Genomic DNA, 23655 nt, shown 5'->3' with positions numbered 1-23655 from the left:
CACACGGCGACAGGCGGCAGCAGTCCTTCTCCCATGCCCACACGGCGTCGGGAGGTACACGTATGTCTGTCCTCCTCTCCCAGCCTACACGGCGACAGGAGGCAGCACTCAATAGATTTTCTCTGGACAAATTATAGAGGCCTTGATCTCCTCATTCTGAACAGCTGAATGGTTTTCAACTTCCTGCTGGCTCTTTTTGCAGCCAACACCCTATAGTATCAGTGAACTTTTCAAAGCAGGTGGGAATGTGTCTCCTCTCAGTGACTACATTCCCAGATTTACCTGACTTCCTGTCACAATATATATATATATATATATATATATATATATATATATATATATATAGCTTTTTTGCGGAAGTGACGTAATGGTTGAAACTTTCGTCAAGTTGAAACAATCGGCAGTACACCGGTACACTGATCAGTCATCGGCTGTGTCCAGTCATATGACGTCCAATCAGGATGGGAAAGCCACCACCTGGCCGTCATTCTGCTATAGGCTGGACAGGAAGGTGGTAAATGCAGCCATTTTGCTTCAAAGGTTTTTTTAAAACTGTAAGCTTATATTGCACCTATTAAACTCATAACTTTGTGCCACAAAGCAATACAGAAAAACTCAATAGCCTCATTAAAACAAGTGTAGCACTGCCCCCCAGGGAGTTGCTGAGAATTGCACTTTCTGGATTCCCCTGGGTTACCCGTAGCAACAGTCTATGGAACTTATCACTTTAAATCCTTGGCTCAGACAATGAACAGTCCAGGGGATTTGTTTTTTTTGTGTTTTATTTTAGAACTGGGATGGGAGAAGGGATGAGTGGGATACTCCAACTATGAACTATGCACAACTTGAGGACAACTAGCTGTAGTGTGTGCGGCTAGGCCGCTGCTTCACCTTGCCACTGAAGTGAAGATAAGAATATGATCCTGTGATAACTTTTCTTCATGGTCCTAGCTTGGCACCCCCTTTATCACTTGCTGTGTGTGCTAGCTCCTGTCCACTGACCCTCTTTGGAGCGGTCCCCTTCCTGGGCAGACCCCTGGGGAGCTTCCCGGTACTCACAGACAATGTTTTTCCCAAGGTTGCTCTGCCTTCAGCATCCACTGGACCTCCTGGCTCAGCACCACACTTCTGGTCCACTAGGCAGACCGCCTGTGACCACCTTCCATACAAACAGCAGGAGAGACAACCATCACCCTCCTCCTGGGACCTGACTTCCTGCCCAAAGACACCCTGTCACATGTGCCAGTGGCTTTTATAACATATCCCAGGATGCACCGCTGTTGTGCCAACCCACTGGGATAGTCATAAAAGCATGTGTGTTACTGGCTGGGTTTCCTCCACTGTCCAACAGGTTCCCCTATTGGATACAGTGGGGACACTCCCTCAGACCAGATAAATCACACATGGACACATACAACAGGCAAAATTAACAACCAGGCTCCCCTGATAAGCAGATGGAGCTGCTAAGCTTTTATCCACCTAGCACCTACCTAGGCGGGTGCTACACAAGTATTACAGTAAAATAAAAAATTATAATGTACTTTAAATTTTTATTCTTAGAATAGACTTCAGAGGGGTGGTATATCTGACTGGAAGAAACTGGCATAAAGTTGTTTCCTGTTATTCCACCATAGCTTTTATAAGCTTCTGCAAAACTATAGCTATTTCTGTTATTGAGGCATCCAGTCTTGGCACCATGCCTGTTGCTAACATAAAGCTCATTGTAAATAGGATAAAGTGTTGACCACAGCTTTAGAAATACCTTTTTCATTAGAATCAGTTGTGCAAACTTACCTGCACAACAGGGTTGCTAACCCACCATGATTTTTCTTTTACTGACAAAACATGGGAAATTTACTGACAGCCTGAAAAATGACAAACTCCCATTAGAAAGAGAGATAATTGATATTTAAAGGATATAAATAATATGTAAACATTAGCAACGCCCATAACAGGTAACCTGCCAGGCTTTAACTAAAAAAGTCACCAACAGAATGACAAATATGAGCAGGAATAGGATTGTGAAAGGTGGATTGGCCTGCGTAGGGCCGTCAAATGGTAGTCATGTTAACGTTGCTCCTAACAGTGGGAGGGGCTTAAAGAGAGCTGATTAAACAGAACCTGCGGCTAGTCACTGTAAACACTACACACCTATGAAACTGTCTTTGTACCCACCAAATACTCCTAATTACTGTGCCACAAGTGAAATTCTCACAGACACACATAAACACCAGGACAATGGGTCATTTTTTTAAAAAATTTAAATTTTTAAATACATTTGCTTTTCTATACACAAAAGATATTACTTTGCTTGACTGAGTCTCCCTTAAATGCTTGTCGACTAGCTAGTAGTAAATTTACTGCTGGCTGGCGGCTCCCCTGGGCACCGTGATGTACCCGTACATCGCGAAAAACTTCCTGGTTTACAGGCACACGCATGCCCCCTGTGTCTCGTGCAGTGGTGGGACATAGCACATAGCAATTCATCAGCAGGCTCACAGCCGTTTTTTTTGGCTGTGAACCTGCTGATTGCTGTGGCCTATCACAGCATAGATCTGTGTGTTAGTAAACACAACCAAGATCTGGCTGTTTTTTGATATTCCTCCCTGATTTCACTTACCGTTCAAAACTGAAATCAGGAAAAAAAGCCAGCCAGTCGGTCTGTGAGTAAAATCAGCACACATTCACTTGTTAGGCATATAGTTAACTGTTTGATTGCCCGATCACCCCGTCATTGCCATTATTACAGTTACAGTGTACATTGGGGTTGTCAATTCCATTGCGGGCTGCATCAGCATTATGGTTGCCCTCAAAGGGCCGCTTGTATCTGTAAAACCAGATGTCCACAGCACCCAACTCCCCCTTACATTAGATGTCAAGAGACCCCCCCACCATCAGAAGTCACGAGTCCCCCACCCTCCCTTACATCACAGTTCACCCCCCTTACCTTGTGCTGCTGCCGGGAAGAACCATGAGGCAGAGCTAGGAAGCAGAAAGTGCAGTGTCTGGAGGAAGACCAGAGGAGAGCTGGAGTCAGCTGCCAGATTTTGTTGAATGCAGACAGCAGGTGATTCGGAGATGAGGCTGCGCGGAGAAGCGCAGGATCTGGTGGAGGAGTTCTGTCCCCCTCTCTGCTGCCAACTGCTGAGACAAGGTTGGGGCATAGACAAGGCAAGTGCCACAGCTGCAGAAGAGGTGCGAGGGACACATAAAATGGCCTGGCGGGCCGAAATCGGCCCGCAGGCCTTGTGTTCATAAAGTATTATCACTGATCATTGTATTAGTGTCACTAGTAACGTCCGATAGGGGCAGTTAAAGTCAGTTAGCGCCCCTCCCAGCCAATGTTAGTTAGCGGCAGTCCCTGATTGCCCTCCGCACTATGGCAGTCATACTGTAAGTCGCTGTTCATCACCATAACTAGTATAATGCCTGTCCATGTCTGTATCCTGGTTACTAGTTAGAACTAATAATATACTAACGGATTTTAAAAAAAATGGTCTGGTAATGAAGGGGTAAAACCTTCTGGAGGTCAAGAGGTTTAGGAAGAACTTCATTAAAACCAGCAAATGTTGGGACAATAAACACTTTGGCCAAGTGAATGTAACGTATAACAGAGTGTATAGAGTGCAGGGGTCAGGAGCAAGTACAACATAGCATGAAGGTTGCAACCTTTGGGGGTGGGGGGCTAGGTAGGGAGAGATAGAGAGGGAAAGAGGGGGGACAAAGAGAAAGGGGGGGGTCGGAGAGAGGGGGGAGGGAGAGCATAGGAGGAGAGGAAGAGGAGGAGGGTGGGAGAGAAGTGGAAGAAGGAGGGAAGGGGGTAGGAGGTGACTGGGAATAAAGAGGAGGTGATGAGAAAGAGAGGGAGGCAAAGGGAGAGGAGGTTGAAGGGGGAAAGTGGGCAGAGATAAATGAGGGGGCAGAGACTAAAAGGAGAGAAGGCTGAGGAGGGAAAGATAGAGAAAGGGATAAAGGGACAGGGTTTGATGGGAGAGAAAAGTGAAGAAAGGGAGCAGGGGGATAAAGGGAAAAGATGGGGGCGGTGGTACGGAGAGAGGAAGGGGAAACAGAGGGAGGGAGAAAGAGCGGGGAGGAAAAGAGCAGGAGGACGATAGGAAGAAGAGGGAGGCAAGGGAATAGAAAGGGGGGTATAGAGAGGGGTTGTTCAGTGCACAGAATGCCCACTCACCAATTATGCCCCCCCCCCCCCCCCAGGGCCCAGGTTGGCCTCTATGAGGCTTAAGCTGGATACACACTATCCAACTTTTGTGGTTAGATTTTCTTCAGATTTACCTTTTCTATGTAGTGCAAGGGCCTGCCAGATTGCATACAAATTGAAAGTGTTTAGGTTTGACCTCATATTATATGGTTTTGGTAAGTCTAAAGGAAAAAGTCTTCAGAAAATATTATAGTGTGTATGGCCCTTTAGGCAGCAGCAGAAAGCAGTCAGGTTCTAGAGTTGGTGCTGTATTTCAGATCTTCTGCCCACACATCCCCTTTCACAGTCACAGCACCGCATGCCAAAATCAGGAGTATGTGCACACACAAGGGATAGGGGTGGCAGGCAGAGCAGATCAAGCCTCTGTCCTCTTCATGCAAGGGTGAACAGTGATCAGCAGAAAGGATCTGATGGTAGCAGGTAGCCAGCCACCGTATTTACACAGACAATTTCTACATGGGTTCCTAAGCCTGGTACACACATTCAAAAAATGAAGCAATCTCTCCCACTGTGTCTTTGGGACTCCCCCCACCCCCCCCCCCCCCCCCGCCAGAACACACTAATCAGTGCTCACAGCCATTGGCTGGGCTGTGAGTGCTGATTGTATGCTGTATGCTGATTTTTCAACAAAAACCTGTCCTCAGACCGGCTTCTGTCAGAAGGACAGCAGGTACACATAGTCCGAATATTGGCTGGTTCCTGCTGAACCGGCCGATATTTGGACCGCTTGTACCCGGCTTTATGGACAGGAGAAATAGGTGTTGCTTTACAAGCTATCCGTGAAAATACAGACAGTTAGCAACCCTGCTGCGTGAACTGATTGTGTTACCCTAATACCAACTATTCATAAATTCTATCACACATGACACATATATATACATTACACATTATACAAGGATCTCCAAAGATCAGCCAACGAGTTGTGTATCAGACATTAAAGCCTCGTACACACGCAACGAATTTCCTCCGACCGGTCGTCCGTCTTTTGTCCAGAGTGGTGTTTTGTTGGTTGGAATGTGCTCTAGACTGCATACGAATTTTCCCGCACGACAGAATTCTACTTCAGAAGTGATGTCATGTGTTGGTTTGCTTTCTTTGTGTTCTTTCTTCTCTGAGCAAGCCCAGTCTTGCTCATAAGATTTTTCCCTGTCGAAATCTGTACTGACTGCACGAAAATCGGACGTGTTTTGACGTAGGACAAAAATTTTATAGCCTGCACACCAGAATTTTTTTTCGGCCGAAAAGTCGGAGTCGGTTGTTGGAAGCATCATACTAACAAGCCGAAAATCGGCAGATCGGTCGTCGGACGAAAATTCCCGGCCGAATTTCGACTTGTGTGTACGGGACATTACAACTAATGTATATGTACAGTCATATGAAAACGTAGCTACATGCAATGGAAATTGTTGACTTCAACATATCCAAGCAGACAAACATGATTTTTTTATTTAAGCAGTGCCTATAAATTAGGGATTTTTTGTGAGGAGAGAAATGTAACAGTTTTTGGAAAGGAATTTGTCATACGTAGGGAGGAAGTGTAGTAAACACTCTAAAATAAATGTTTTTCTTGCAGTTTTTTCCTCCTATAGGAGGTCTATAAGAATATCCACAAAAAAAAAATACAAGTCAGCATTACATACGGGTATATTTCAGTTTTAAAAAGGGGGGTTATATACCAGCGCTATGGAGTTTCAGTACAAAATCAATTTTTGTGGTGTAAGCTGCCTCCAACCTACCTCTGAGGTAGTAGAGTTAGAAAAATGCAAGAAATGTTGGACCCGGCGCTACCACTTTAAATAGTATTGTGCAAATATGTGCTGTAAAAGTGCATGTGTTGCGATCAACAAAGTGAAAAATGCTACGTGCCGTTTAAAACCAACAATAGGTATTAACCTGGGCTGTGCTCATTGTGCCATATTTAAAATGTCATATACCATACATTTATACAAAGTGCCAAGTGCTGATAAAACCAAGTGCCACGTGTTGTGATCCGTGCTAAAACAATATAACAATATATGGCGCCGGCGGATGTTCCACCAAGAAAAGCACCGCTGCTTACCGCACTCTTAAGCCTTTGACTCGACACTTCTTGGTCACTACAACAAAGAATAAACCTCCATTGCGTAGCATTTGTTGTATAAAGCGAAAATATTTAGCATCCACTCACAGTTTGGGGAGTTCACGATCAGCTTGAATGGTGTTCGCCGGGTCGCTTCCGCGTTCCACTGGCTCAAACCACCAAAACCGGAAGTGACGTATTGACGTACACAAACCACGCCCTACGCATTTCGTCATACGTCATCTGGAGCGTCCAGATGACGTCGTATGACGAAACGCGTAGGGCGTGGTTTGTGTACGTCAATACGTCACTTCCGGTTTTGGTGGTTTGAGCCAGTGGAACGCGGAAGCGACCCGGCGAACACCATTCAAGCTGATCGTGAACTCCCCAAACTGTGAGTGGATGCTAAATATTTTCGCTTTATACAACAAATTCTACGCAATGGAGGTTTATTCTTTGTTGTAGTGACCAAGAAGTGTCGAGTCAAAGGCTTAAGAGTGCGGTAAGCAGCGGTGCTTTTCTTGGTGGAACATCCGCCGGCGCCATATATTGTTATATTGTTTTAGCACGGATCACAACACGTGGCACTTGGTTTTATCAGCACTTGGCACTTTGTATAAATGTATGGTATATGACATTTTAAATATGGCACAATGAGCACAGCCCAGGTTAATACCTATTGTTGGTTTTAAACGGCACGTAGCATTTTTCACTTTGTTGATCGCAACACATGCACTTTTACAGCACATATTTGCACAATACTATTTAAAGTGGTAGCGCCGGGTCCAACATTTCTTGCATATTTCAGTTTACTAATCATTAAATTTGATTGGTGTGGTGGCTGTTAGTTTTATTTTTTATTTTTTTTTTAGGCTTTTTTTTTTTACTTAGTGATCTGGCCAGTAACAGCCTTCCTGGGATTCCCTTCCAAAGTGCAGAGAAAAAAGTTTAAAATGCATGAGCAGGATTAGATAGACTTGAACTACGAAAAACACTTTCAGCATTTACAGCAACATTTTTTTTTCCTTTTGGAATTGTAGCCCTATTCTTTTTACTCTCTGACAGCTACTGGGATATGATGGCGCCAACTGTATAGTATTTAGGAGCAGAGTCTTTATAATCTGTGTGATCGGGACAGGATCTCTAACAAGCACTAGTGCCTCCACTCAATTGGGGCTTGTGAATAGCAAGTGAAATCCCAATTGAGAAATGTATCATCCACATAGACAGTAATCCACACAGCATTGTATTTAAAAGTCCATGTATTGAAGAAATAACATTCAGTGAACCATCCAACATTAGGTATTTTCCAAACAGGAAAATAAAATCATTGCCATTCAGTGAATCATCCAACATTAGGTATTTTCCAAACAGGAACATGAAATCATTGCCAGTCTCTATGTCTCAGTGAGGGGAGGCTGCAGCAACTTAGACTACGTTCACATGTGGGCGTAGCAGATCACGGACAGAATCACCGCGATTCTGCCCACGATCCGGAATCATTGCAAATCGCGGGACGCCTGTGTGATGCCTGTGATTTGCAATGGCACCCCAAACGCTGTGCGATGTTGCCATGATTTCCGCCTGCCGAATCGCGGTTACACCGCATGACGCACAAAAGAAGCTCCTGTACCTTTTTGGGCGTCATGCATCTCGCGGTTCTGTTTGCGCGATGTTTTTTTTTTTTATTGTGCAGCGGGGCCACACTGCTGCAGTATATATGGGGCAGGTGGTCCAGAAGTGGTTAAAAGAAGTTGAAAAAAAACTTACTGGCCACATCAATAGGTGGACATGGGCTGCACGACCCCCGGTTCAGTTTTGCGGCAGAACTTTCTAACATCGCAAACATTCGGAACCAAAATACGAACCCCACTGAAGTCTATAGGACCCAAACTGGAAAAATCAAAAGTGCCCATTTTGAAGGCTTATATGCAAGTAATTGAGCATACAAAGGGTATGGGGGTCCAGGTATTGCCTGTGGGACATGTTCAATGAACATAAAGTTTGTAAAAACATAATTTTTAAATGAGCAGTGATTTACTGATGCTTAAAGTTAAATAATAAAAATGAAAAATTCCTTTAAATATAGTGTCTGGGGGTCCCTCTTAGTCTGCCTGTAAAGTTGCACATCTGTGGCATAAAGTGACACATCCATGCATAGAACCTGCTGCAGCAAAAATGACATTCAAAAAGCCAATATAAATGACATTTTCCCTGCAAGCTTTCTTTATTTTGTAAACAACGGTTTGGGAAGCCAGTCTGTATGATGAGGCCACTGTTAAGTGCACTCGGAACAGGATTAGAGATTTTTTGGATAAATTCTGGGGTCTCTATCGCAGATATTGAATAGAAGTAACAGGTGCGGAAAAATTGGGCTTTGGGTGTTGGTGGTGCCTTCACACCCTAACACTATAGAGGTACTCTTAATGAAAGCAAAAATTGGCCTTGCTGTCAAAAATGTAAATTATATGCACCTGTCTAACGGTGGTGGAAAAATTAGGGTATTGGTGGTGGACAGGGAGGCAGAATAAGCCACTCTGGCAGCTGCGGTGGTCTGTCCAATAGTCTCTACTTGGGTGATGGGGGAGGATGAGGATGGTTTAGTAAGCCAGTCCACCACCTCCTCTGCAACATCACAGAGGAAATAATGCCCTGCCTGAGGACGGACCACGTTAACCTTTGCCTGTGGACACAGACGCTGCTGGCTCCCTCACAGTGCCATTGGAACATCTGCCTCTCCTTGTTGGCTTTCCAGACATGATGGGAGAGGGGCTTATTAACATGGGGAAATGTGTATGTGGATGCACTTAAATCAATGGAAAGTGGTGTTTGGTGCACTTTAACTTAAGTACTCACTACACAGACACACTACAATATACTGCAGTAAAACTGCACTGACACACTGCAATATACTGTGGTAAACGTGCACTAATGCGCTGAAATATACTACGTTAAACGTGCACTAACGCACTGTAATTTACTGCAGTAAACCTGAAATAACCCACTGAAATATATTGCATTAAATGTCCAGTAACACACTGCAATATACTGTGTTAATTTTGCACTAACGCACTGCAATATACTGTGGTAAACCTTTAACAACGCACTGAAATATACTATGTTAAACGTGCACTAACGCACTGCAATATGCTGCGGTAAACCAGCAATAACTCACTGAAATATACAGCGTTTATCGTGCAATAACGCACTAAAGTATACTGCGGTAAACCTGCAATAACGCATTGCAATATACTGCGATAAACGTGCAATAAGGCACTGAAATATACTGCAGGAAACCTGCCCTGACAAAATAAAATGACATTAAAGTAAAAATGAACGGTTGCACACTGTACTATCACTAGATTCACACTAATTTGACACTAAAGTAAAAATGACTGGTCCTACTACACTCACAATGCACTATCACTAGATTCACACTAGATTCATTGATGAGCACTGATAGGCAGCACTGATGGGCATCGATGAGCACTGATAGACAGCACTGATGGGCACTGATAGGCAGCACTGATGGGCACTAACAAGTGGCACAGGTAGGTGGTGTTGATAAGCACTGATAGGCAGCACTGATGAGCAGTGATAGGGGGCACTGATGAGCACTGATAGGTAGCACTGATAGGCGGCATTGATGAGCACTGATAGGTGGCATTGATGAGCAGCACTGATAGGCAGCACTGATGGGCATTGATGAGCACTGATAGGCAGCATTGATGGGCACTGATAGGCGTTATTCTTGAGCATTGATTGGTGGCACTGATGGGCGACACTGATGAGCACTGATAGGCGGCATTCATGAGCACTGATAGGTGGCACTGATAGTCAGCACTGATGGGCACTGATAGGCGGCATTGATGAGCACTGATAGGCAGCACTGATGGGGCTGCACTGATAATCAGGACAATAATGATCAGAGCCCTGATTATCAGTGTAAACAGTGTACTGACAGTCTTGCTGGTTAACGGCTCTCCTTTCCTCTAGTGATGGGCTTTATGTTCGAGTCGAACGTACGTTCCACTCGAACATCGGGTGTTCATGTGTGAACACACAAACACAAGGGGGGCTCAGCGGGAAGTTCAATCGCCGATGAGCACCCTATAATGCACTGCGCGATTGCAGTGCATTAAGTGCTTGTGATTGGCCAAAGCATGCACCTGACCTGTATACTTTGGCCAATCACAGCACAATATCAGAGCCATGATTGGCCAAAGGCAGGGTGCCTTTAGCCAATCATGGCTCAGGGGCTAAGTCCACGCCCCACACTATATAAGGCTGCTTACACGGCAGCCCTGTGTAGTGTATTAGGAGTGGAGATTAGGCAGGTAGTCAGTAGATTGTGCTTTCAGTCAGTTTAATGCAGTCAGTGCAGTGTAGTGTAGGGCTGATTCTTGTGCAACACAGTTTAGTGGTGCCACTGAAGTGTTGTTGTATACAACACGTCTGTGTCACCCCACTGATCCCATTTTTTTTTTTGCAGCATCAGGTTCTGTTGCTGCAATATTAGTACTCCCCCTTCTGTGTCACAGGTGCTATTCCTTCTGCGTCAGCACTGATTTTTTTTTTTTGTGGCACAGCAGCACTAATAATATTTAGAACATAATTTCTGTCCCCCTTCTGCATTGCAGGTGCTATTCTTTCTGCATCAGCAGTGCTTTTTCTTTTTTTTTTTTTGTGGCACAGCAGCACTTATAATATTTAGGGCATAATTGCTGTCTCCCCCTTCTGCGTCATAGGTGCTATTCCTTCTGCGTAAGCAGTGTGTGTGTTTTTTTATTTTCGTGGCACAACAGCACTAATCATTTTTAGGGCATAATTGCTACCCCCCCCCCCCGCCCCCTTCTGCGTCGCATGTGCCATTCCTTCTGCGTCAGCAGGGGTTTTCTTTTTTTTATGGCACAGCAGCATTAATATTATTTAGGGCATAATTGCTGTCCCCCCTTCTGCGTCATGGTGCTATTACTTTTGCATCATCAGGGGTTTTCTTTTTTTTTGGCTTTATTAGGTTTTCTTTATTTAAAAAAAAGCTATAATAAAATGGTTTATAGTGCACCAAGCACAAAATTATTGCACCCAAGCACCATATTTCCATCCCACATTCTATAATAAAAAGTTATAAAATCCCCCCCAAAAAATCCCCATCATGTCTGAAAGGCCAACAAGGAGAGGCAGACGCTCACAGGCTAGGGTGAGAAAGGACAAGCAGCCTCTGTGTCCACAGAGAAAAGTGGTGGTCATGGACATGGTGCATCCTCTGCAAGCGGGGCACACTTGTCCTTTTGTCCGGTGCTGGCCGTGTTATTGAGCCATAACATGCAGAAGAGTTGGTGGAGTGAAACCTCCTCATCCTCACCTAGGCTCATACTAGTTTGTCTTCCACTGCAGCTGCCAAAGCGGCCTATTCCACAGGCTCCTTGTCCAAAGCTACTCCTTCCGTTGCCCCACCATTATGCACGGAATAGTCACCTAAATTATTTGATCATAGTGTCACATGATGCTGGAGGATGTGCAGCAATTTGAATGCTCCGATGTTGGTTCCCAGGGTGAGGAAGGGAATAACATGAGCCTAGAGAGGGGGGGGGGGGTGACAATGAGAGACAAGAAACCAGCAGTCATTTTCCCCCAGCTGCAGCATACTGCCAAGTTTGCTCCAGTGATGAGGAGGGAGGGGATGATGAGGTCACTGACTGTACTTGGGTGCCTGAGAGAATAGAGGAGGAAAGGGAGGAGGAGAAGGAACAACCCCAAAGTGGCAGGATGTCCTCCAGGGGCCAGGTTAAGGGCAGCCACCCTATTGCATCACACCACAGAGATCCACAGGTGCAGGGCACTGCTAAGTCCCTGCTGACTTCCAAAGGTTCATTGGTGTGGGCTTTTTTAACACATGCGCAGCAGACCACAGCGTTGCTGTTTGCAACTCTGTCTGAAGTGGATCAAGCGTGCCAGAACATCAGCCGCATGGCCACAACATGCGTGACAAGACATATGACTACCTGCCATGCAGTCCATTAGCAACAGCACCTGATAGAACCCACATCTTAAAAAAAAAAAAACAACGCAGACTTCTCCTTGCTCCTCATCTGGGATCTCTACCCCTACCATATCTCAAGTCTTCTTAAAAACCTGCACTGAGAGGAATGATGGTATAGCAATGGGTACCACAGGTACTTGCACCAAACTGCTAGCAGTACACCACTGTTGATTTCACCACCAGGCAAATTTCGCCACCCCAGTTGCTGAGCCATCCACTTGCTCAGTGTCTAAATGCTAGCTTGGCCAAATTGCTAGTACTACAACTGCTGCCTTTTCATCTGGTAGACGCTGCACTCTTTCATGAATTTGCGGAATGTGCTGTACCACAGTTGCAGGTTCCAAAAAGAAATGTATTTTCACGTAAAGCCATTCAAGCTCTGTACCATCATGGGGAAAGCAATGTTTTGGCTTCGTTGGACAGAGCGGTCAGCAGGAAGGTTCACATTACTGCTGACTCATGGTCCAGCAGGCATGGTCAGGGATGTTACATTTCCTTCACAGCGCACTGGGTAACTCTGCTGGCAGCTGGGAAGAATGCAGGACAGGGTTCAGTCCTGGAGCTTGTTCCGCCACTATGCCTTCAAAAAGCGGTTGATGATTCTGCCACATCTGTCTGCTTCACCCCCTCCTTTTCTTCTTCCTCTATGGCCTCTCCTGCTGAATTGTCTTCTGAACCAGCAGTGCTCCCTAAACGTTCAAGGGGCTACACAAGTGTAGCACCCTCCTAGATAGGTGCTAGTTTAAAAGCATTGTTATGCTCCATCTGCTTATCAGGGGAGCTCGAGCTGTTATGCCTGTTACATGTGTCCAGGTGTGAGTCGCTTGGTCTGAGGGAGTGTCCCCACTGTATCCAATAGGGGAGCATGTTGGACAGTGGAGGAAACCTGGCCAGTGGCAAATGGGCTTTTGTGGCAGTCCCGGGAAGCAGAGTCTCAGGGGGAGGGTGATGGCTGTCTCTCCTCCTGCTGTCTGAGGAAGGTGGTCACTGGCAGTCGGCCTAGTGAGCCAGGTGTGGAGCTGAGCCTAAAGGGTCCTGGAAAGCTGGAGCTGCAGGCAGAGTCATCTGGGAATAACAGTGTCCGTGAGTACTAGGGGACTTGCCAAGGGATCTGTCCAGGAAGGGGGACCACTCCAGTGAGGTCAGAGGACAGAAGGTCAGCTCACACAGTTAGCAAGAGTAAACGGGGTGCCAAGCATAACCCTGAAGAGTAAGGGTAAAGGGGGTGCCAAGCGGGGACCCTGAACAATAATTCACTACATAGTTCGCCTATCAAATACTTCACTTCAGTGGCAAGGTGAAGCAACAGCCTTGCCACACTGAACATAGCTAGAAGTCCTCAAGTTGTGTATAGTTCATTCAGTTGGAGTATCCCACTCATCCCTTCTCCCATCCCAAGTTCTAAAATAAAACAAAAACCCAATCCCCTGGACTGTTTCCTGACTGAGTCAAACACTTAAAGCACTAATAATCGATAAGTTGTAGCTAAGGCTAACCCAGGGGAATCACTTCAAGCAGCTCCCAAGGGAGTAGTGCTACACAAGCATTCAGGCTAAAAGATGGCATGCAGTTCTTCAGTTGGTCTGTCTAGGGGACAGGAACCCCCCCGGGGCAGAGATTCTGTCAGCTGTGCAGGGGCAGGCTCAGAGGTGGTTGACGCCACAGGAGCATGATATGTTGGGTATCTATTTACTTGGCGTAACATCATCTATCACATTATAGAAAATAATTGGGCTAACTTTACTGTTTTCTTATGAATTTTTTTTCCAAAAAAAATTATATATATATATATATATATATATATATATATATATATATTGTGACAGGAAGTCAGGTAAATCTGTGAGTGTTGTCACAGATCGGAGATACAATTCACCAATTACTATAGGGTGTTGGCTGCAGAAGCCAGCAGAAAGGTCTAAAGACGCTGAACAGACTTCAGCTGTTCAGAATGAGGGAGTTAAGGCTTCTATAATTTGTCCAAAGGAAGTCTGAGGATTGCTGCCTCCGGAAGCTGTCTCCTGAAGCCGTGTGGGCTGGGAGAAGGAGGACAGTCAGATATGTGCCTCCCGACAAGCTGGTGAGCATGGGAGAAGACCCCCTGAAGTGACATGCGCTAAGGAGGGTAACCAGTTGTGAAGCCTTCTCAAGGTAAATAAAAGAACTATTTCTATGTGGAAGAAATAAAGGAATGTTTGCCATGTGAAGAGAAAAACAAAGGGACGGCTTAAATGAACATGTGCTGTGGTGGAGAGATAAAACATGGACTATTGAGAGTCTGCTGTATGACCAGCCAAGTCTGCCCAACAGTAGGTTGGGGACAGACTTCATTAGATAGGTTCCAGTGTGTGAGAAGGTAGCCGCCCACAGTGGCAAGGATTTATTTTGTTTTATTTTATTTTGGCTGTTTTGAGGCTTGCAATTGTGTGAATTAAATTGCATGAATAAATCAGTGTTGTTTGCAACCACTGCTCGGCTATCTCTCTGTGAAAACGCACCCCCAAAGGGGTCATCCACGCCTACCCCCGAGCTAATCCCTTACATATGGTGGAGGTATGCAGTGGACAGAAGCAGAGATCCCTGCAAAGAAGTGCATATGTTTGATGCACGAGATTGCACAATCTATGTGTGCAGGAGAGAAGATCCTGAAAGAGAAAAAAGTGTTTTAAAGAGACAGCGGTCTCAAAATTTTTGATGAACTGTGTCTGGTGCAAGGGACTGCACAAACTGTGTGTACAGGAAAGGAAATCCTGCAAGAGAGAGAAAAAACTACTAAGTTTTAAAGAGACAGTGGTCTTAAAAGTTTTGCTGGACTTTGAAACAATTTTTTGTGGAGTGACTAAAGATGGGGCGATCAAAACGCCTGAAAGATGCAAGGATCGCTGAAATGAGAGACCGGATTCTATGGATGGAGGGGATGCTACCGTTTGGAACAGCCCCATCCATGCCTGAACGGAAACGGCTAAAGAGAAAAGTTGTTGTCCCTAGCAACGCTGGTGTAAATGACACGGCTATGGAGACACAGTGTTCTCAGATGGAAAGTAAGCCCAAAATGGAGGAGATGTTGACACAACTGATTATATCAAATGCAGCTCAACAGCAGGCAAATGCAGCTCAACAGCAGGCAAATGCGGATTTTCAGCGGAGCTTTGCAGCTCAACAAAAAGCTCATGAAGAGAGCATGGCAGGCTGGAAACAGACGCCAGCAGCAAATGGAGGCCATCGGTATGGAGGAAACCGAGCATGTGTGCAGGGCTGAGCTGGCTGCCGTACAACGGAAAATGGAAGAAAAGGAACAACCCCTGGGGGTACAGTTACAGTGGGAAGAAACCACTGCTCTTTTTTCCGAGTTGAAAAACCCTAGAAAGCCTATAATGGAGAAAGATACCATCCTCATGGAAAAGGAAATTGAAATTCAGACTTTGCAGAAGCAAAGTATGTGTGAAAGTTTGGAGTTGCGTAATCAGCTGGAAAAAAAGTCTTCAGTGTTTGGAAGCTACAAAAATAGACCTGCAGGGGGCGCAGGAACAGAATGTCGCTCTGAAAACGACATTGTCTCTCAGCGACAACGAGAAAAGTGAAAGAGAGGCTAAATTATTAAGTACTGTGTATGAGCTCACCACTTTGAGCAATGTGGTAGATGAATTACGTGCAGACTGTGAAAGTTGGAAAGATGAAGCCCAACGTTTCCAGCAGCAGCTAAAGGAGAAAGAAGCCTGTGTGGCAGAATTACAGTCTCATTCCCAGAAACTAGCCAATGAGGTGAAGGCTCTTATGCAGGGAAAAGGAGATTCTGAACACAAGAGAAAAAAAGTAGAGGCACAGCTGCAGGAATCACAAGTCAAGGTGGCAGAAGGTGACCGAGTGTGTGCTAAGCTGTCAGAGAAGGCAAACCGACTGCAGGATGAGCTGGACAATGTTACAAATCAGCTTTCTCAAGCAGACAGCAAATCTAGAAAAATTGCCAAGGATTTCTCTATCTTGGAATCGCAGCTGCAAGACACGCAGGAACTCTTACAAGAAGAGAGGTGTCAAAGGCTAAGTTTTAGCACAAAGCTCAAACAAATGGAAGATGAGAAAAATGGCTTCCTGGAACAATTAAAAGAGGAGGAGGAAGCAAAGAAAAACCTATCAGAGCAAGTCGCAACATTGCAAGCTCAGATAGGAGATATGGAAAAACGCATGGAAGAAAGCGTTGCTTCATTAGAAAATGTTGAAAATGTGAAAAAGAAGTTTGATCAGATGCTTGGTGAGGAGAAGACTGCGTCTGCAAAATATGCAGAAGAACGCGACCGTGCAGAAGCGGAGGCGCGTGATAACGAGAGCAAAGCCCTGTTCTTGGCTCGCTTCTTGGAGGAAGCTCTAGAGTCTAAGGCTGAACTAGAAAGAGTTAAAAAGCAGCTATGTACAGAGATGGAAGATGTGGTCAGCTCCAAGGATGATGTTGAGAAAAGCGTTCAGGAGCTAGAAAAGTATAAGCGAGCCTTAGAACAGCAAGTAGAAGAGATGAAGACTCAGTTGGAAGAACTTGAAGAGGAATTACAGGCGACAAAGGATCTTTCCCAAAGATGGGATAGTGTGCCTGATGCAAGTTTTAAAAGGATCAGTGTTTTGGGGTCTGTCCTGAGTGAGCATCAGAAATGTGATGACATGTTGTTTGAATCACCCCTCTGGAATAAACAGTTCCTTCAAAAACGTCAAGCATTGGAAAATGTATCATTAGAGCTTCAGCAAACAAAGGAGCTGGGTAAGAAATGTGATGATTTCTCAGTTCAAGCTGAAAACCTAGTGGAGAAAACTAAAGCGGAGAAAACTAAAGCAAGTGATATAAAGCTGGGAGAAAAAAGCAAACACCACCTAGTGGAGAAAACTAAGGCTGTTGGTGAAAACGTGAAGCAAATGAATAAGTGCCTTTCAGGGAATATTTCCAAAATGGAACTGGTGAAAGATAAGTGGCAGAAGTTTGATCGTGCTCTTGAGATACATTCCATGTGGAGTTCAGATAAAGAAAAGGAACCAGGTGACCTTGAGTGGTCAAATAGTTCAGCAGAAAGTGCATTGAAGAAACCTGTAATAGACTGTGTTGTTGCCTTTGACCCCTATGTTGGTGGAAGGAAAGTTGATGATGTTCTGGTTGGCTACTTCTGTGAAGAGTTTGGCAAGAAATATAAACTGGATATCAAATCAAATAGTAGGCCTTTACTGCGACTCGCTCAGGAGGGCGAAACGTTTAAGAAGTGGATGAGTGCAAATGCTTCAGATCTGCCTCTGAATATGAAATGTTTGGTGAATGATATTGATGTCTCTGGAAAAAGGAACAGGGGTCACTTTGAAGAAAGGTGTGACAGCCTGTTGTCGCAAATGGAAAATCCTCTGCACAGCATCTTAGAGCAAGCTAAGCTCAAGACACAAAGAGTCAATGATTGTGTACAGCTGTATGGAGAGGCAACTCCAGTCACAGAGGGACGTCAAGAGTCCCTACTTGGAACAAAGCTTAGTGAAGCAGAGGTTCTCAAAGTTTTGTGGAAAACCTTTATGGATTGCAGAGAGAGACGGCTCAAGAATGTTGAAGACACCAAGACTAGCACAATTGAGTTGCCTATGGATCACGGTCCCCCATGGCGGATAGGACAAACTTGTATGCAGGACAAACTTGAGAAGGAGCTAAATGATGCCAAAAATGCAGTTGAGGAATATGTATAAGAGAAATCTGTCAATGAAGATGACAGAAACAGTTTCATCCTGAAGCTTGAAAATACAGAGAATTGGCTATATGAAGATGGAGAGGATCAGCCAAAACAAGTGTATGTGGACAAGCTGACGGACTTGGAGAGAGAGCCACCCCTGCAACAGAGGTTGGCAGTTGTAAATTCATGTTGGCATGGAGGACAATGGCTGATGGAGAGAGCCGAGCGGATTGCTCAGAAGGATGTATCTCTGGCAGCTGAAGCAGACAAAGAATTGAATGGACTGAACATTACTTGGGAAGATACTGAGAGGCTTATCAGTGAGAGTCAAGAGCAATGCCAGACACATGCCTGTCTGGAAAACTGTGTCCCAACCCCAGGCTTGAGACAAGGGGGGGGGGGGATATATGACAGGAAGTCAGGTAAATCTGTGAGTGTTGTCACATATCGGAGATACAATTCACCAATTACTATAGGGTGTCGGCTGCAGAAGCCAGCAGAAAGGTCTTAAGACGCTGAACAGACTTCAGCTGTTCAGAATGAGGGAGTTAAGGCTTCTATAATTTGTCCAAAGGAAGTCTGAGGATTGCTGCCTCCGGAAGCTGTCTCCTGAAGCCGTGTGGGCTGGTAGAAGGAGGACAGTCAGATATGTGCCTCCCGACAAGCTGGTGAGCATGGGAGAAGACCCCCTGAAGTGACATGCGCTAAGGAGGGTAACCAGTTGTGAAGACTTCTCAAGGTAAATAAAAGAACTATTTCTATGTGGAAGAAATAAAGGAATGTTTGCCATGTGAAGAGAAAAACAAAGGGACAGTTTAAATGAACATGTGCTGTGGTGGAGAGATAAAACATGGACTATTGAGAGTCTGCTGTATGACCAGCCAAGTCTGCCCAACAGTAGGTTGGGGACAGACTTCATTAGATAGGTTCCAGTGTGTGAGAAGGTAGCCGCCCACAGTGGCAAGGATTTATTTTGTTTTATTTTATTTTGGCTGTTTTGAGGCTTGCAATTGTGTGAAGTAAATTGCATGAATAAATCAGTGTTGTTTGCAACCACTGCTCGGCTATCTCTCTGTGAAAACGCACCCCCAAAGGGGTCATCCACGCCTACCACCGAGCTAATCCCTTACAATATACATATATACATATATATATATATATAAAATGCTTGGGGGTTCCAAGTAATTTTATAGCAAAAAAAAAAAAAACTGATTAAACAAGTGTCAGAAAAAGGCCCGGTCCAGAAGTGGTTAATTTGCAAATGTTATTAATATAATTATTATTATCATCATTAATTAGGATATTTATATTATTATTATAATAGTAGTGGTATTATCATCAATATTATTAATTCAATATTAACCACTTCTGGACCGGAAGATTTTCCTGCTTAATGACCAGGCCCTATTTTGCGATTTGGCACTGCGTGACTTTAATGGACAATTTCGCGGTCGTGTGATGCTGTACCCAAATAAAATTGACGTCTTTTTTCCCACAAATAAAGCTTTCTTTTGGTGGTATTTGATCACCTGTGCGATTTAAATTTTTTGCGCTATAAACAAAAAAAGAGCGACAATTTTGAAAAAAAAAAATTATTTTTCACATTCTGCTATATGACATTCCCCAAAAAAAAAAAATTAACATTTTAGGCCAATTTGTTTTCTGCTACATATTTTTGGTAAAAAAAAAAAAAAAAAATCGCAATAAGCGTATTCTGTTTGGTTTGTGCAAAAGTTATTGCGTCTACTAACTACGGGAAAGATTTAGGTCATTTTTATTGTTTTTTTTTTTTTTTTTACTAGTAATGGCTAGGATCCGCGATTTTTTGTGGGACTGCGACATTGTGGTGGACAGATCGGATCCCTGACATTTTTGACACTTTTGAAGGTACCAGTGACTTTACTACAGTAATCAGTGCTAAAAATATGCAAGTTTACTGTAAGAATGACATTGGCAGGGAAGGGGTTAATACTATTGATGATTAAGGGGTTAAATGTAAGCCTAGGGGAGTGATTCTAACTGTGGGGGGGTTGGGCTTTTGAAATGATCACAGAGACATGTGATCCTATATAGCAGGATCACATGGTCTCTGTGATCATTGCAGGGAAAAGAACGGACGGCTGTGTTTACATCAGCCGTCCGTCCTCTGTCAGCGGGGAGAGTTCGCCTGTGTCAGGCGGCAATCGGAGCAACCTGGCACCCGCATTGGCTTCCCCGCTGACGATCGGGGGCGAGAGCGCGCCGCCGGCGGCGCGTGCTCGCCACCTAGCTCCTTCCAGGCAGATGACGCCTATTAACGTGATTTTGCCTGGGAGAGCCACTTTGCTGACGTAAATATACAGTAAGCCGACGGAAAGTAGTTAAAGCAATAGTTATTAGGTCTTTAGTAATGTACACTATATTATTTCATAATATAGAAAATCTTCGTTTCTAAACGTTGAGCTCTAGATGACCTCTCTGCTTCATACTTGTATTTTTTCACAAAAAGTTTACTAGAATAAAGTTCAGACAGTTCCAGACAATTTCAGACATCCGTGTCTGAACTGCAGAGGTCCATTATTTTTTTATTTATGTAATTACATTGACGTATGTTTTGACAACCAATCATATTGTAGCACACGTAATTCTATGGTCAAAAGTTGTTATAAGAAGGCTTGCATGCCTTTCTTTGAAAAAATAATGAATTTGTTCCCAGCTGTTAATAAAACCTCCTGTTTTTTTTTTGGAAATGTATTGCCTGGTTGTTTGTTACTTTTCCACATAATTTTGGAGGCCCCAGCGAGATCAACATACCCTAGCCATCTAATTGCTGTTGAGGCAATGGATTCAACACTTTTTATTGCAAGTTCTGCCTCATATTGTCCATGTCTTCTCCGCAGCAGTGGGAGAGAATGATTGTTGCTGGGTATTGCTGTACCAGGCAGATTTCCATTAAGGCAGGTTAGGTCTTTTGAACTGTCAATGCATTAGATGCATTAAGGATGAGATACCCTGGGTGCGAGGTTTTTAAAATATTAAAGAGTAACCCTGTGGAGATTTAGCTACCCTCTGTGTAACCTGAGTTGTACATGCATGTTGGGAACCTAGAGTGTTTCTGTACTGTGCTCCACTACTGTCCCAGACCCCTTAAATAGTTATACAAAAGGAGACCTTTATGAGAGTCGAAATTTACACATAGATAAGCTTTCCCCTGTCCAACCCTAAAATGAGAGTGTTTGGTTGGGCCTGTCAATTACTCTATCGTACAATGAGGGCTGAATTGTGAGGGGCAGAAGAGAGCTTTACTTGTGTCCCACACCAGGTTTTATTTTTTTTTTGCGGGCTTCGGCTATAGATGGGGGAAAGCAGTAAAGGTAAAAGAGCAAAAAAGAGTGCTTTCTACAAGGCTGGAGGTTGGTAAAAGTGGTTGTAAACCTCAGACACGGAATATGAACAAAGTATACATACAGTGGGTACGGAAAGTATTCAGACCCCCTTAAATTTTTCACTCTTTGTTATTTTGCAGCCATTTGCTAAAATCATTTAGGTTCATTCTTCTTCCTCATGAATGTACACATAGCACCCCATACTGACAGAAAAACACAGAATTGTTGACATTGTTGCAGATTTATTAAAAAAGAAAAACTGAAATATCACATGGTCCTAAGTATTCAGACCCTTTGCTCAGTATTTAGTAGAAGCCCCCTTTTGATCTAATACAGCCAGGAGTCTTTTTGGGAAAGATGCAACAAGTCTTTCACACCTGGATTTGGGGATCCTCTGCCATTCCTCCTTGCAGATCCTCTCCAGTTCTGTCAGGTTGGATGGTAAACGTTGGTGGACAGCCATTTTTAGGTCTCTCCAGAGATGCTCAATTGGGTTTAAGTCAGGGCTCTGGCTGGGCCATTCAAGAACAATCACGGAGTTGTTGTGAAGCCACTCCTTCGTTATTTTAGCTGTGTGCTTAGGGTCATTGTCTTGTTGGACGGTAAACCTTTGGCCCAGTCTGAGGTCCAGAGCACTCTGGAGAAGGTTTTTGTCCAGGATATCCCTGTACTTGGCCGCATTCATTTTTCCCTCGATTGCAACCAGTCGTCCTGTCCCTGCAGCTGAAAAACACCCCCACAGCATGATGCTGCCGCCACCATGCTTCACTGTTGGGACTGTATTGGACAGGTGATGAGCAGTGCCTGGTTTTCTCCACACATACCGCTTAGATATAAGGCCAAAAAGTTCTATTTTGGTCTCATCAGACCAGAGAATCTTATTTCTCACCATCTTGGAGTCCTTCAGGTGTTTTTTAGCAAACTCCATGCGGGCTTTCATGTGTCTTACACTGAGGAGAGGCTTCCGTCTGGCCACTCTGCCATAAAGCCCCGACTGGTGGAGGGCTGCAGTGATGGTTGACTTTCTACAACTTTCTCCCATCTCCTGACTGCATCTCTGGAGCTCAGCCACAGTGATCTTTGGGTTCTTCTTTACCTCTCTCACCAAGGCTCTTCTCCCCCGATAGCTCAGTTTGGCCGGACGGCCAGCTCTAGGAAGGGTTCTGGTCGTCCCAAACGTCTGCCATTTGAGGATTATGGAGGCCACTGTGCTCTTAGGAACCTTAAGTGCAGCAGAAATCTTTTTGTAACCTTGGCCAGATCTGTGCCTTGCCACAATTCTGTCTCTGAGCTCTTCAGGCAGTTCCTTTGACCTCATGATTCTCATTTACTCTGACATGCATTTTGATCTGGAAGGTCTTATATAGACAGGTGTGTGGCTTTCCTAATCAAGTCCAATCAGTATAATCAAACACAGCTGGACTCAAATGAAGGTGTAGAACCATCTCAAGGATGATCAGAAGAAATGGAAAGCACCTGAGTTAAATATATGAGTGTCACAGCAAAGGGTCTGAATACTTAGGACCATGTGATATTTCAGTTTTTCTTTTTTAATAAATCTGCAACAATGTCAACAATTCTGTGTTTTTCTGTCAGTATGGGGTGCTATGTGTACATTCATGAGGAAGAAGAATTAACTTAAATGATTTTAGCAAATGGCTGCAATATAACAAAGAGTGAAAAATTTAAGGGGGTCTGAATACTTTCCGTACTCACTGTACCTCTATAGTGTGTACGTGTCTCAATCCAGAACACTAAGTGTCATTTTTGTCTGCTTCCTCCTTCCTCTGCTGTAAGTATGAGTCACTTCTGATAATTTTTCTGACACCATGAGATAAATGGTGACACGGGAGGAACCTCTAGCTGATTGGAAGCCTCGACTCTGTTCCTGTGTGCTGTGTGAAGGGGGTGTATCACGGGCTCGATCAGCCTCAAATCGGACTCCTGACATTCAGATTCCACCCCTACCGATTAAGTCAATGCTAGATGCTTTGATGTAATGCGTATAGGGGCGGAGCCTGTCTGTTACACGTCACATCCTCTCCTGTGTATACACGGAACTGCGAGACAGCTTGCACTGCTGAAGTGCCGTGTTTGCCTGGGGTTCATCACAAGTAAATTAGAGCGTGGCCCTGGAAATGCCTGTCGTTCTCCAAGTAGAGATCCATCCATCTGTTAACCCTTAAATGGTATTGCTGTATCTGACCCATTGGTGACTCTTGGGTCAGATAGGAAGGTCAGAGGCCTTCATACTCGGTGGTGGATTTAGGAGCATGCTCACT

At 44.5% G+C, this 23655-nt stretch overlaps 1 protein-coding gene across 1 annotated transcript in view; it reads left to right on the top strand.

Annotated features, from left to right (window-relative positions):
• The window catches only part of LOC309559838 (uncharacterized protein), a gene marked incomplete at its 3' end in the record, with an annotated part of 78964 nt that overhangs the window by 14342 nt on the left and 40967 nt on the right, over window positions 1-23655 (top strand). The window contains exon 2 of the mRNA XM_082263271.1: window positions 1561-1723. Within this exon, the coding sequence (XP_082119397.1) occupies window positions 1561-1723 (163 nt within the window). The remainder of the gene's footprint in view (window positions 1-1560; window positions 1724-23655) is intronic.

Source organism: Pelophylax lessonae (assembly GCF_965119305.1).
Source record: "Pelophylax lessonae genome assembly, chromosome: 7".
Classification (NCBI taxonomy): Eukaryota; Metazoa; Chordata; class Amphibia; order Anura; family Ranidae; genus Pelophylax; species Pelophylax lessonae.
This window is presented reverse-complemented; position numbering and strand designations above follow the sequence as displayed.